We start from the raw sequence: 15,400 nt of genomic DNA on the forward strand, positions 1-15,400 counted from the left end.
ACTAGACTCCTCCCTCCTGAGTGCTGGAGAGGCGGAGGTTCCTCATTCTGGCCACACCCTCCAGTCTCAGATCTCAACGCTGGGAAGAGGACCTGGTGACTCCTCCCTCCAGTCTCCAGCCTCATGGTAACACTGAGACAAGGAAGAGGATGACATCAGACAGGTCATTGTCAACACTGAGACAAGGAAGAGGAACCACTCCAGTGTTTATCTGACTCTCCAGTCTCCAGACAGCGTCATGGTAACACTGAGCCAAGGAAGAGGACCCCCTGTCTCCAGACAGAGTTTATGAGACAAGGAAGAGGACCTGACTCTCCAGTCTCCAGACAGTCATGGTAACACTGAAAGGAAGGACCTGTGTTTAGTCTGACTCTGTGTAAGACGACACGGAAAGGAACCCCTCCAGTCTGTTTACTCTGACTCTCCAGTCTCCAGACAGAGTCATGGTAACACTGAGACAAGGAAACCCCTGTGTTTATCTGACAGAGTCTGGTAACACTGAGCCAAGGAAGAGGACCTGGTGACTCCTCCAGTCTCCAGACAGCGTCATGGTAACACTGAGCCAAGGAAGAGGACCTGGTGACTCCTCCAGTCTAAATGTAACACTGAGACAGGAAGAGGATGCTCCTCCAGTCTCCAGACAGGTCATGGTAACACTGAGTCAAGGAAAGAGGCCAGTCTGACAGGTCTTGAGACAAGGAAGAGGGTGACTCCTCCCTCCAGTCTCAGACAGAGTCATGGTAAAAGACAAGGAAAGGACCTGGGGAGAGCGTCATGGTAACACTGAGACAAGGAAGAGGACCTGGTGATCCTCCCTCCAGTCTCCAGACAGAGGGAACAGATCAGGAGCTGACTGATGTATCTCCAGACAAGTCTCTGAGGTAAGAACAGAACTCCAGTCTACAAGTCATGGTAACACTAGAAGACTTGAGGTAAGAACAGAACTTAATTACTATTGTTAGAGGAGACTCCCTCCACCTGATTGGTAAGAACAGAACTTATCCATGCTGGACTATTGTTAGAAGACGCTGGGATGGAGTTGGTACAGTTGCCTGAAGAACAGAACAGATGACATTACTATTGTTAGGAACCAGTTTATCTGACTCTGTGAGGTCAAGTAAACAGAACCCCTGTGTTTATCTGACTCTGTGTAGACGTCACGGGTAAAGGAACCACTGTGTTTATCTGACTCTGTGTAGACGTCACGTGTAAAGGAACCCCTGTGTTTATCTGACTCTGTGTAGACGTCACGTGTAAAGGAACCCCTGTGTTTATCTGACTCTGTGTAGACGTCACGTGTAAAGGAAACTATGCGTTACGGAACGTTGCTTTAAATGTCACGTGTCAGGTTGAGGATGCCTTGTGTGGCTGTAGTCAAAAGAGGCCATGGGCTTGGGGAATTCAGGAGTAGAAAAACCAATGTGGGGAGAGTGGGCGGAGAGGAGCGGAGATTCTGGGGAACAGATCAGGAGCTGACTGATGTATTAGAAGTCTCTTGAGGTAAGAACAGAACTCAATTACAATTGTTAGAAGACTCTTGAGGTAAGAACAGAACTTAATTACTATTGTTAGAAGACTCTTGAGGTAAGAACAGAACTTAATTACTATTGTTAGAAGACTCTTGAGGTAAGAACAGAACTTAATTACTATTGTTAGAAGACTCTTGAGGTAAGAACAGAACTTAATTACTATTGTTAGAAGACTCTTGAGGTAAGAACAGAACTTAATTACTATTGTTAGAAGACTCTTGAGGTAAGAACAGAACTTAATTACTATTGTTAGAAGACTCTTGAGGTAAGAACAGAACTTAATTACTATTGTTAGAAGACTCTTGAGGTAAGAACAGAACTTAATTACTATTGTTAGAAGACTCTTGAGGTAAGAACAGAACTTAATTACTATTGTTAGAAGACTCTTGAGGTAAGAACAGAACTCAATTACTATTGTTAGAAGCTACTGTATTGTAATTGCAATATAAAAAATACAAAATAAACTATAAATTCCAGCAGTTGTGAAACTGTGGAACTAAAAGAGAAGTGTTACTGGGTTTCATTAACTAGTTAAATGATTTGTTGAATAAAGTGCTGAAGAAGAAGAGTAGCATTATAACAAGTACAGCCTCAGGGGCTTCACCTTCGGTGTCCTGCAGCGAGTCCATATTGTGGGCTCCAGCAGGAAACCACAGGGGAGCTCGAGGGTAACTGTGTGAAGAGCAATGAGTTGGCTGTAGTTTGTCCTTACTCAGATGAAGTGCTGAACCCCTGCTTTCAGTTAAGAATTTATTTCAATACATTTGTTTTAGCTGAAACCCTATAACCGGTATTTGGCGAGTGTGACTCACCAGTGAGTGTGTTGTCCGGTCAACTAGAAACGCTAGCAGGAGTGTCTGAGACTGTGCCGCGCGCACACAAATAACCTAGTATAACGCCACGGTTGAACGTATCCTGCGTGAAATACGAGATAACACGCAGTAAGAACTGGGCCACGCTAAAATAGCGCCCGAGCGGACGATAAATAAATATCGGATTACTCTTTGGTGTTGTACACAGAAATAACCCCCGCTGACGGGTACTATACCGTGTCACCAACTACCCGGTGAAATGTTTCCAGAAGGAAGGAGTGAACTAACCTCTGTGGCAAGCAGATATGTACCAAGAGGAGTGACCCGGGTTGATAAAGTGAAGCCCAGGGCTCCATTGCTAACTCAGCCTCGGGTAGGAAGACCGAGAAGCCCCCCTCACCAGGAAATAGGCTCATACCGGGGCCTGCCATACTGCGGTCAAGAGAAGATCCACAGGCAAAGACCATCCGCGCGTCAGTGGACCCAGTAGGACGTCTAGGAGGCGGCCCGTACTAGTCACCACGACAGGAGGACAATTCATGTTTTAGGAAAGTAGTCTTTTTATATATATAAAGTTTTGCCTATGCTACACAACAAAACACAGGGAACAGTGTTTTTGTAATTTGTTATAGGCTGTTTTTAAGAACATGTAAATGAGGCTCCCAACATCCCTCGTTTATTGATGGCGCTGGCTGCGCCAGGTTAGGTCTGAATGCATATGAATGTCCGTTACATTTCTAAAATGTCCGGCAAATTCCCTTTCGTGATGTCCGGCGCCTACTTTTCCTAAAGGAAACTCTGAAATTGCATATTGTTTTTATTACGATTTTAGAATATTCTCGTGAAAAACCTGTCACCAAAATCTGGACATGGCTGTTCATATGGTGGTTAATGTATCACTGATTAAACGTTGTCATAAAAAGGCCCGTGGCAAAGCTGCGGGAGCAAACGAGCTTGGGACAGGGATGGGATAGCCATTCTTTTAATGGAAAGATCAGACTCAATTTAACTTCAAAGTTGTTGTTTTTCCTTTCTCAAGCCTAATCAGAGACATTTTCTGGGACAGTTATATCCAGGTACTGGCCACCAAAATCGGGGACGTCTGGTCACCCTAGAATTAAGATTGAATGGTCTATGTAAGAAATAAGGTCCGAAGGGGTGTGGTATATGGCAAATTTACCACGGTTAAATACTGTAGTATATAGTTATTAGCTGTGGTATATTGGCCATATACCACAACCCCCGAGGTGCTTTATTGCTATTATAAACTGGTTACCAATGTAATTAGAGCAGTAAAAATCTATGTTTTGTCATACCTGTGGTATATGTTCTGATATACCACTCCTGTCAGCCAATCAGTATTCAGGGCTCAAACCACCCAGTTTCTAATGATTGATAGAGCAGATTGTTGCAACCATGATGTATTCAATCAAAGGCAATTAATTAAACATACATATCTGTAATAGGGTACAGTAACTAAATGATATCATGAACCTAATTATTTCCTAATCAATGGCTTTGATCAGGTCCTTCAAATAGAGTCGGAGCAGGAGTGAGGCTTGTGTTCTCTGTGTGGTGATAATGGTGTTTAGCTGTGTGATTCTCCTGCTGGGGAGGTCTCTCCTCACAGTCTGAGCAGTGGTTAGGACTCTCTCCTATGGGAACAGTAAGTACGGGTTACATAGAGAACACAATATGGGAAATACACAACGCAACCTTTAAGATATGAGATGTTACCCAGATGGCACCCTATTCCCTATAGAACTCTTGTCTAAAGTAGGGGACAGGATGGCACCCTATTCCCTATTGAGCTCTGGTCTAAACTAGGGGACAGGATGGCACCCTATTCCCTATTGAGCTCTGGTCTAAAGTAGGGGACAGGATGGCACCCTATTCCCTATTGAGCTCTGGTCTAAAGTAGGGGAAAGGATGGCACCCTATTCCCCATAGAACTCTGGTCTAAAGTAGGGGACAGGATGGCACCCTATTCCCCATAGAACTCTGGTCTAAAGTAGGGGACAGGATGGCACCCTATTCCCTATTGAGCTCTGGTCTAAAGTAGGGGACAGGATGGCACCCTATTCCCTATTGAGCTCTGGTCTAAAGTAGGGGAAAGGATGGAGAACTCTGGTCTAAAGTAGGGGACAGGATGGCACCCTATTCCCCATAGAACTCTGGTCTAAAGTAGGGGACAGGATGGCACCCTATTCCCTATTGAGCTCTGGTCTAAAGTAGGGGACAGGATGGCACCCTATTCCCTATTGAGCTCTGGTCTAAAGTAGGGGAAAGGATGGCACCCTATTCCCCATAGAACTCTGGTCTAAAGTAGGGGATAGGATGGCACCCTATTCCCCATAGAACTCTGGTCTAAAGTAGGGGATAGGATGGCACCCTATTCCCCATAGAACTCTGGTCTAAAGTAGGGGTTAGGATGGCACCCTATTCCCTATTGAGCTCTGGTCTAAAGTAGAGGATAGGATGGCACCCTATTCCCTATTGAACTCTGGTCTAAAGTAGGGGATAGGATGGCACCCTATTCCCCATAGAACTCTGGTCTAAAGTAGGGGTTAGGATGGCACCCTATTCCCTATAGAACTCTGGTCTAAAGTAGGGGTTAGGATGGCACCCTATTCCCTATTGAACTCTGGTCTAAAGTAGGGGGTAGGATGCCATTTGGGACACAGAGATAGTAAGTCCTGATTACTTCATGTTTCTTTAAGTTCAACAGACTCCCTCCCTCTACTTACCAAGTTCAACAGCCTCCCAGTCCACTTCTTCTACTGGGGACTGAATGAATCTGCTGACTTCCTCATCCTCTTCTTCTTTAACCGTCATCCCAACAGTTTGACTCAAGTCCTCCAGCTCCACCTCTTCCTCTTCTTCTTTAACCGTCATCCCAACAGTTTGACTCAAGTCCTCCAGCTCCTCCTCCTCCACTACTTTAATGTTCATCCCCAGTGTCTGACTGAAGGCCTCTCTGTCGTCAGGACCCAGTGTCTGACTGAAGGCCTCTCTGTCGTCAGGACCCAGTGTCTGACTGAAGGCCTCTCTGTCGTCAGGACCCAGTGTCTGACTGAAGGCCTCTCTGTCGTCAGGTGACGATCCGGATCCGGATTGGTCACCCGGATTCTAGAATGAAAACAGTGATCAATAATACAGGAAGTAATATTTCCTCTGAAGATCAGGGTCTGTGTTAATAAAGCATCTCAGAAGAGGAGAGCTGATCTAGGATCAGGTCCCCTTGTACATGTGATGTTCTTCAAATCCAATAGGAGAGCTGATCTAGGATCAGGTCCCCTTGTACATGTGATGTTCTTCAAATCCAATAGGAGAGCTGATCTAGGATCAGGTCCCCTTGTACATGTGATGTTCTTCAAATCCAATAGGAGAGCTGATCTAGGATCAGGTCCCCTTGTACATGTGATGCTGTTCAGATCAGATCCAATAGGAGAGCTGATCTAGGATCAGGTCCCCTTGTACATGTGATGCTGTTCAGATCAGATCCAATAGGAGAGCTGATCTAGGATCAGGTCCCCTTGTACATGTGATGATGTCCAGATCAGATCCGATAGGAGAGCTGATCTAGGATCAGGTCCCCTTGTACATGTGATGTTGTTCAGATCAGATCCAATAGGAGAGCTGATCTAGGATCAGGTCCCCTTGTACATGTGATGTTGTTCAGATCAGATCCAATAGGAGAGCTGATCTAGGATCAGGTCCCCTTGTACATGTGATGTTGTTCAGCTCCAATAGGAGAGCTGATCTAGGATCAGGTCCCCTTGTACATGTGATGCTGTTCAGATCAGATCCAATAGGAGTGCTGATCTAGGAACAGGTCCCCTTGTACATATCAGATCCAATAGGAGTGCTGACATAGGATCAGGTCCCCCCTTGTCCATTATTTATAATCTAAAATGCAAAACTGATCTTAGATCAGCACTCCTACTCTGAGATGCTTGATGATACATTTGTCCCCTGAAATAGCTTACATTAGTTTACGGTAACATGTATAAAGCTAATTTTCTCCCACCTTGTTGATGTCTGATGTAGGAGGACTTTCTTCACTACCGGAGCCACGGACAGGACTCTCTCCTGTAGAGATAGGTTGGTATTATGGGTTATAATGAGACTACCGGGACTCTCTCCTGTAGAGATAGGTTGGTATTATGGGTTATAATGAGACTACCGGGACTCTCTCCTGTAGAGATAGGTTGGTATTATGGGTTATAATGAGACTACCGGGACTCTCTCCTGTAGAGATAGGTTGGTATTATGGGTTATAATGAGACTACCGGGACTCTCTCCTGTAGAGAGAGGTTGGTATTATGGGTTATAATGAGACTACCGGGACTCTCTCCTGTAGAGAGAGGTTGGTATTATGGGTTATAATGAGTATTATGGTATTATGGGTTATAATGAGACTACCAGGACTCTCTCCTGTAGAGAGAGGTTGGTATTATGGGTTATAATGAGACTACCAGGACTCTCTCCTGTAGAGAGAGGTTGGTATTATGGGTTATAATGAGACTACCGGGACTCTCTCCTGTAGAGGTTGGTATTATGGGTTATAATGAGACAGGACTCTCTCCTGTAGAGATCATTTGTATTATGGTTATAGGATGGATGGTCTCCTGTAGAGATAGGTTGGTATTATGGGTTATAATGAGACTACCAGGACTCCAATAGGGATTATATTAGGGTTATAATAGTGACACCAGGACTCCTGTAGAGATAGGTTGGTATTATGGGTTATAATGAGACTAACCAGGACTCCCTAAGGTAGAGAAGGTTGGTATTATCAGGGTTATAATGAGACTTCCAGAGCCATCCCCGGACTCTCTCCATGTTTATCATTTGATGGAGGATGGCTCCTCCCCCATGTAAAGTAGTGCACTGTAGGTGTTTTCTCAGAGCCTGATGTATATTAGGGAAGTCCTGTCCACCACATGGGAATTGGGCGAATAACCTGAAATAAGGTGAGAAGGGTGAACGTTAGAATGCTAGCAGACCAGTGTTCTGTTTGTTTCCTGTCCCAGTGAAGTGGCCAACAGGCCCTCCCCATGTGTGCCTGAGGTGTTTTCAGTCAGAAGCCTGGCTCTGTACAGTCCTGTCACACTGGGCAGCATTGAGGCCCTGGGGAAATGGTTTGTGAACGTTGGAATGCTAGCAACAGTGTTCTGTTTGTTTTGTGTCGGCAGTGAAGTGGCCAACAGGCCGAGAAGACAGTGAAGTGGCCGAGAAGACAGTGAAGTGGCCGACAGTCTCAGAAGGCAGTGAAGTGGCCGACAGTCTCAGAAGGCAGTGAAGTGGCTGACAGTCTCAGAAGGCAGTGAAGTGGCTGACAGGCCGAGAAGGCAGTGAAGTGGCCGACAGTCTCAGAAGGCAGTGAAGTGGCCGACAGGCCGAGAAGGCAGTGAAGTGGCCGACAGTCTCAGAAGGCAGTGAAGTGGCCGACAGTCTCAGAAGGCAGTGAAGTGGCCGACAGTCTCAGAAGGCAGTGAAGTGGCCGACAGTCTCAGAAGGCAGTGAAGTGGCCGACAGTCTCAGAAGGCAGTGAAGTGGCCGACAGTCTCAGAAGGCAGTGTGAGGTAAATATGAGTTTCGGTTTCCTGTCTAAACTGCCACTTCAAATAATAATACAAATAAATAAATAATAATACATGTTGCTATCCAGGCTTTCTATTACACGTAGTAAGATTAGCATTTGCAGTTTGAATACATAGAAAAATGTATCTATTTTCAGCTTCGCCGTAACATTCTGGAATGTTCATTCAAATCGTTCCAACTGAAATGGTTGCTGTGGCAACGCGTCGGATGTAAAGGGAAGTGTTGTTGAACTCACCTCCTGTCTGGTTCTCTCTTGCGTGGGTCCGGAGGTGGTACTTCAGAGTGGCAGGCTGGGCGAACCTCCTCCCACACAGGGCGCAGAAGTACGGCTTCTCCCCTGTGTGCACCATCTGGTGTCTCTTCAGGACGTCTGCCTGGCTGAACCGTCTCCCACAGTCGGGGCAGGAGTACGGCTTCTCCCCTGATGGATGCGTGGACAGACGGGTGGGTGGGAAAGACAGACAGTGTCACTCCACAATAATGAGCCATTTACTTCATGTTCGTATTATTTCTTATTGTTGTTGAAAAGGAACCCGCAAGTAAGCATTTCATTGGACGTTGTATCCCATGTGTATCCCAGACAAATGACAGTGCTGTAATGTATGTCAATAGCTGCATAAAGATTCAGGTTTTTATTTAAATAACCACATTGTGGACAATTCGAGAGTTTTGAGACACTGATGTCCTTCGATCGTTAAAATCAACCTCACCTGTATGCACTCTCAAGTGGACTTTCAGGTGCCCGTTGTCGCGGAAACCCTTCCCGCACTCGGGGCAGACGCAGGGTTTCTCTCCCGTGTGAGACCTAAAATCAAATCGTTCTTTATTCAAAGTGCATTTAAAACTTGGAAACGGACTTTACGGTAAAACAACAAGGAGATCAAATGAAAACAAGAATGAAATAAATGACCTCTGATGCATCTTCAGGCTGTCCTTCTGGGTGAAACTGGCTCCACACTCCAGGCACTGGTAAGGCTTCTCCCCGGTGTGAATCCGCTGGTGTTTCTTCAGGTTTCCTATCTGAGCAAAGCCCTTGCCACACACAGAACAGGAGTAGGGCCTCTCTCCCGTGTGTGTTCGCTGGTGCACTTTCAAAAATTCATTTTGGGTGTAACTCTTGCCACAGACGGCGCAAGAATAAGGTCTCTCCCCCGTGTGTGTCCGTAGGTGAACTCTAAGACTTCCCTTCTGGGTGAAGCTCTTCCCACACACAGAGCAGGAGTGAGGCTTCTCTCCGGAGTGTATCCTCTCGTGTTCTCGGAGGCCTCCTGAGTGGGCGAACCTCTTGCCACAGTCAGGACAGGGGTAGGGCTTCTCCCCTGTGTGTACCCTCTGGTGTCTCACCTTATGGAACACAATGGAAATAAGTTATTAATTAATTGTTTTGTGTTATCCTGACAGGGGTGGGGCTTCTCCCCTGTGTGTACCCTCTGGTGTCTCACCTTATGGAACACAATGGAAATAAGTTATTAATTAGTTGTTTTGTGTTATCCTGACAGGGGTGGGGCTTCTCCCCTGTGTGTACCCTCTGGTGTCTCACCTTATGGAACACAATGGAAATAAGTAATTGACTTACAGCCACTTCACTGTGTTGTCCTGACAGGGGTAGGTCATTGACTGTAAGTCTGTAAGTCATTGACTTACAGCCACCTCACTGTGTTGTCCTGACAGGGGTAAGTCATTGACTTACAGCCACTTCACTGTGTTGTCCTGACAGGGGTAGGTCATTGACTTACAGCCACTTCACTGTGTTGTCCTGACAGGGGTAGGTCATTGACTTACAGCCACTTCACTGTGTTGTCCTGACAGGGGTAGGTCATTGACTGTAAGTCTGAAAGTCATTGAATTACAGCCACTTCACTGTGTTGTCCTGACAGGGGTAGGTCAGTGACTGTAAGTCTGAAAGTCATTGACTTACAGCCACTTCACTGTGTTGTCCTGACAGGGGTAGGTCATTGACTTACAGCCACTTCACTGTGTTGTCCTGACAGGGGTAGGTCATTGACTTACAGCCACTTCACTGTGTTGTCCTGACAGGGGTAGGGGCCACTTCAGTTGTAGGTCATTGACTTACAGCCACTTCACTGTGTTGTCCTCAGGGGTAGGTCTGACAGCCACTTCACTGTGTTGTCCTAGGGGTAGGTCATTGACTTACAGCCACTTCACTGTGTTGTCCTGACAGGGGTAGGTCATTGACTGTAAGTCTGTAAGTCATTGACTTGTTGTTTTGTGTTGTCCTGACAGGGTAGGTCATTGACTTGTTGTTTTGTGTTGTCCTGACAGGGTAGGTCATTGACTTGTTGTTTTGTGTTGTCCTGACAGGGTAGGTCATTGACTTGTTGTTTTGTGTTGTGACAGGGTAGGTCATTGACTTGTTGTTTTGTGTTGTCCTGACAGGGTAGGTCATTGACTTGTTGTTTTGTGTTGTCCTGACAGGGTAGGTCATTGACTTGTTGTTTTGTGTTGTCCTGACAGGGTAGGTCATTGACTTGTTGTTTTGTGTTGTCCTGACAGGGTAGGTCATTGACTTGTTGTTTTGTGTTGTCCTGACAGGGTAGGTCATTGACTTGTTGTTTTGTGTTGTCCTGACAGGGTAGGTCATTGACTTGTTGTTTTGTGTTGTCCTGACAGGGTAGGTCATTGACTTGTTGTTTTGTGTTGTCCTGACAGGGTAGGTCATTGACTTGTTGTTTTGTGTTGTCCTGACAGGGTAGGTCATTGACTTGTTGTTTTGTGTTGTCCTGACTTGTTGTTGTTTTGTGTTGTCCTGACAGGGTAGGTCATTGACTTGTTGTTTTGTGTTGTCCTGACAGGGTAGGTCATTGACTTGTTGTTTTGTGTTGTCCTGACAGGGTAGGTCATTGACTTGTTGTTTTGTGTTGTCCTGACAGGGTAGGTCATTGACTTGTTGTTTTGTGTTGTCCTGACAGGGTAGGTCATTGACTTGTTGTTTTGTGTTGTCCTGACACGTTTCATGTACTGTGTGTATATGTCAAACTCACCAGGTCACATGGGCGGGAAAACTCTTTCCCACAGTCCAGACAACCGTGAGAAAAGGTTTTGGTTGGTTCTGTTTGGTCCTCTTGATCAGCTTCTCCTGATGCAGGGGGGCTGTGGGATGGGGACGGGCTGGGCTGGTTGTTAACATCATCCTAAAAGAGGATGAAGGGCAGAAGGCAGCCTTGACTAGGTTCTGTAGAGGGGAACAATTGTTTTGTTGTGGTAGACTATACGAATGTTTTGTTGCCGTGGACCATATGGGTGTTTTGTTGCCGTGGACCATACGGGTGTTGTGTTGCCGTGGACCATACGGGTGTTTTGTTGCCGTGGACCATACGGGTGTTGTGTTGCCGTGGACCATGCGGGTGTTGCCGTGGACCATACGGGTGTTGTGTTGCCGTGGACCATACGAGTGTTGTGTTGCCGTGGACCATACGGGTGTTGTGTTGCCGTGGACCATGCGGGTGTTGTGTTGCCGTGGACCATACTTTTGTTGTGTTGCCGTGGACCATACGGGTGTTGTGTTGCCGTGGACCATACGGGTGTTGTGTTGCCGTGGACCATACGGGTGTTGTGTTGCCGTGGACCATACGGGTGTTGTGTTGCCGTGGACCATACGGGTGTTGTGTTGCCGTGGACCATACGGGTGTTGTGTTGCCGTGGACCATACTGGTGTTGTGTTGCCGTGGACCATACTGGTGTTGTGTTGCCGTGGACCATACGGGTGTTGTGTTGCCGTGGACCATACGGGTGTTGTGTTGCCGTGGACCATACGGGTGTTTTGTTGCCGTGGACCATACGGGTGTTGTGTTGCCGTGGACCATACGGGTGTTGTGTTGCCGTGGACCATACTGGTGTTGTGTTGCCGTGGACCATACGGGTGTTGTGTTGCCGTGGACCATACGGGTGTTGTGTTGCCGTGGACCATACGGGTGTTTTGTTGTGGTAGACTATATGAGTGTTGATGTGGTAGACTATATGAGTGTTGATGTGGTAGACTATATGAGTGTTGATGTGGTAGACTATATGAGTGTTGATGTGGTAGACTATATGAGTGTTGCTGTGGTAGACTATATGAGTGTTACCGTGGACCATACGGGTGTTGTGTTGCCGTAGACCATACGGGTGTGTTGTTGTGGTAGCCTATATGAGTGTTGCTGTGGTAGACTATATGAGTGTCCAATACTTTGATCAGAGAATCAGGGCCTGTATTTCACAAAGCATCTAACAGTAAGAATGCTGACCTCAGACCCTCCCTGTCCAGGTAATCCTAAGGCAAAACGGATCCAAGATCAGTGTGTTTGTGTTAGTGCTTGGTAGGAACAAATGACTGCACCCACCCAGATAAGACTGGCCTTGCCTCAAAAGACCCCACCAGATAAGACTGGCCTTGCCTCAAAAGACCCCACCAGATAAGACTGGCCTTGCCTCAAAAGACCCCCCCAGATCAGACTGGCCTTGCGTCAAAAGACCCCCCCCAGAACAGACTGGCCTTGTCTCAAAAGACCCCCCAGATCAGACTGGCCTTGTCTCAAAAGACCCCCAGATCAGACTGGCCTTGCCTCAAAAGACCCCCCAGATCAGACTGGCCTTACCTCAAAAGACCCCCCAGATCAGACTGGCCTTACCTCAAAAGACCCCCCAGATCAGACTGGCCTTGCCTCAAAAGATCCCCCAGATCAGACTGGCCTTGCCTCAAAAGACCCCCCAGATCAGACTGGCCTTGCCTCAAAAGACAACCCCCCAGATCAGACTGGCCTTGCCTCAAAAGACCCCCCAGATCAGACTGGCCTTGCCTCAAAAGACAACCCCCCCCAGATCAGACTGGCCTTGCCTCAAAAGACTGGCCTTGCCTCCAAAAGACCCCCCAGATCAGACTGGCCTTGCCTCAAAAAAAGACCCCCCAGATCAGACTGGCCTTGCCTCAAAAGACCCCCAGATCAGACTGGCCTTGCCTCAAAAGACCCCCCAGATCAGACTGGCCTTGCCTCAAAAGACCCCCCCAGATCAGACTGGCCTTGTCTCAAAAGACCCCCCAGATCAGACTGGCCTTGCCTCAAAAGACCCCCCAGATCAGACTGGCCTTGCCTCAAAAGACCCCCCAGATCAGACTGGCCTTGCCTCAAAAGACCCCCCAAAGACTGGCCTTGCCTCCCCCCAGATCAGACTGGCCTTGCCTCAAAAAAAGACTGGCCTTGCCTCCCCCCAGATCAGACTGGCCTTGCCTCAAAAGACCCCCCAGATCAGACTGGCCTTGCCTCAAAAGACCCCCCAGATCAGACTGGCCTTGCCTCAAAAGACCCCCCAGATCAGACTGGCCTTGGCCCTCAAAAGACCCCCCAGATCAGACTGGCCTTGCCTCAAAAGACCCCCCAGATCAGACTGGCCTTGTCTCAAAAGACCCCCCAGATCAGACTGGCCTTGCCTCAAAAGACCCCCCAGATCAGACTGGCCTTGTCTCAAAAGACCCCCCCCAGATCAGACTGGCCTTGTCTCAAAAGACCCCCCAGATCAGACTGGCCTTGTCTCAAAAGACCCCCCAGATCAGACTGGCCTTGCCTCAAAAGACCCCCCAAAGACTGGCCTTGCCTCCCCCCAGATCAGACTGGCCTTGCCTCAAAAGACCCCCCAGATCAGACTGGCCTTGCCTCAAAAGACCCCCCAGATCAGACTGGCCCCCAAAAGATCAGACTGGCCTTGCCTCAAAAGACCCCCCAGATCAGACTGGCCTTGTCTCAAAAGACCCCCCAGATCAGACTGGCCTTGTCTCAAAAGACCCCCCAGATCAGACTGGCCTTGCCTCAAAAGACCCCCCAGATCAGACTGGCCTTGCCCCCCCCCAGATCAGACTGGCCTTGCCTCAAAAGACCCCCCAGATCAGACTGGCCTTGCCTCAAAAGACCCCCCAGATCAGACTGGCCTTGCCTCAAAAGACCCCCCAGATCAGATCAGACTGGCCTTGCCTCAAAAGACCCCCCCAGATCAGACTGGCCTTGTCTCAAAAGACCCCCCCAGATCAGACTGGCCTTGTCTCAAAAAAGACCCCCCAGATCAGACTGGCCTTGTCTCAAAAGACCCCCCAGATCAGACTGGCCTTGTCTCCCAAAGACTGGCCCCCCCAGATCAGACTGGCCTTGTCTCAAAAGATCCCCCCAGATCAGACTGGCCTTGCCTCAAAGACCCCCCAGATCAGACTGGCCTTGCCTCAAAAGACCCACCCAGTGGCATGGTGTCGAAGTTGCGACTACAGACTGACTGAACAGCAGCAGTAAACAAACCGCCAGCTTGATACTTTGTAACATGAACAACTACAATCAAATCCGTTTTCAGACGACTGAGCATAAACGGACCTGGCATATAACCGGTCTGTGCTATTACTGCAACTCTGTCACGCATCGTCTTGCAATTACAGCAATGGAGTGGTCACAACCCGATTTGAGACAAAGCTTGTACCATTCATGTCATGTGAGGCATTCGGGCTAGGACAATGTTATTAGATTTGGCTGGCTAGCTAACGGGCATTCGTCCCTCCCGTGTCTTACCTCGTCCATTATTGTTCGGTCAGAACCGGGAAGAGTGAATTCTGCCGACATGTTATTGATTGTTGTTCTTTTGCGTTCACATCAGCTGGAGGTCACTCACGTCAGTTTAACAATTTACTGGTCGTGAAACGATTTGAAAACTAACCAGCCATCTTAACGAAGGCAATACATGCAGAAATCTTATATGTTGCCATTTTAACAGTAACTAGCTAGCCAGACTGTTTGGAAGAAAGGTAAATAAGCCGACTGTCTGCGTTACTGCATCACCGTACTTCCGGGTATGATTCTTCTGCATGACTAAACTACCCGGTGCATTAGCGCCACCTAGTGTACAGGAGTGAGAAGGCAGGCAATACAAGGAGCTTACAACCAGCTGGAATCTTGTTCAAAATATATATTTTTTATTTAAACTTTATTTAACTAGGCAAGTCAGTTAAGAACAAATTCTTATTTACAATGACGGCCTACCCCACAAACCATTCACACGCTGCCAACCAGATGTAATGATGAGTTCGATGTACAATGTCCTAAACACAATCACCACCTCTTCCTTCCTAATCTGACCTTTGAACCTTGGTCCACTGACCTTTCTGTAGAGGGCATATAAAACACCGGCCCTTGTGCTCAGAGTCCCATCTCTTCTGACACACATTATCAAAATGGCTCTGATCTTACATTTGGCCTCATCTCTACCAAGTGGAACATTAATATCAATGATATCTTATTTCAAAACTATTTTGGCTAACTGCTCGACATTACATTCCCTTACACACCCAAATGTGCTGGGAGGCACTGCATCGCAGTTTGCGGCGTCACTACAGCCTGGGGTTCGATGGCAGGCCCAGGCTCAGTGTGGCAGGCGGGCGCCTGACAGGAGTCCTTGTGGCAGGCTGGGCGCCTGCAGGGCTTG

The 15,400-nt window shown here is 47.6% G+C and overlaps 1 protein-coding gene across 1 annotated transcript; it reads right to left on the reverse strand.

Moving 5' to 3' along the window:
* Positions 1-7,445: 7,445 nt before the first annotated feature.
* On the reverse strand, positions 7,446-15,325 carry LOC112230071 (zinc finger protein 239). The gene is made up of 6 exons (XM_042316726.1): positions 14,491-15,325; positions 10,951-11,100; positions 8,859-9,292; positions 8,659-8,753; positions 8,184-8,369; positions 7,446-7,474 (listed from the first exon to the last, which is right to left on the reverse strand). The coding sequence occupies exons 1-6, from the start codon at positions 14,539-14,541 to the stop codon at positions 7,452-7,454; spliced, it is 939 nt and encodes a 312-aa protein (XP_042172660.1). The 5' UTR covers positions 14,542-15,325; the 3' UTR covers positions 7,446-7,451.
* Between the last annotated feature and the right edge of the window lie 75 nt (positions 15,326-15,400).

The sequence above is a fragment of the Oncorhynchus tshawytscha genome, unplaced genomic scaffold (genome assembly GCF_018296145.1).
Source record: "Oncorhynchus tshawytscha isolate Ot180627B unplaced genomic scaffold, Otsh_v2.0 Un_scaffold_7692_pilon_pilon, whole genome shotgun sequence".
Taxonomy (NCBI): Eukaryota; Metazoa; Chordata; class Actinopteri; order Salmoniformes; family Salmonidae; genus Oncorhynchus; species Oncorhynchus tshawytscha.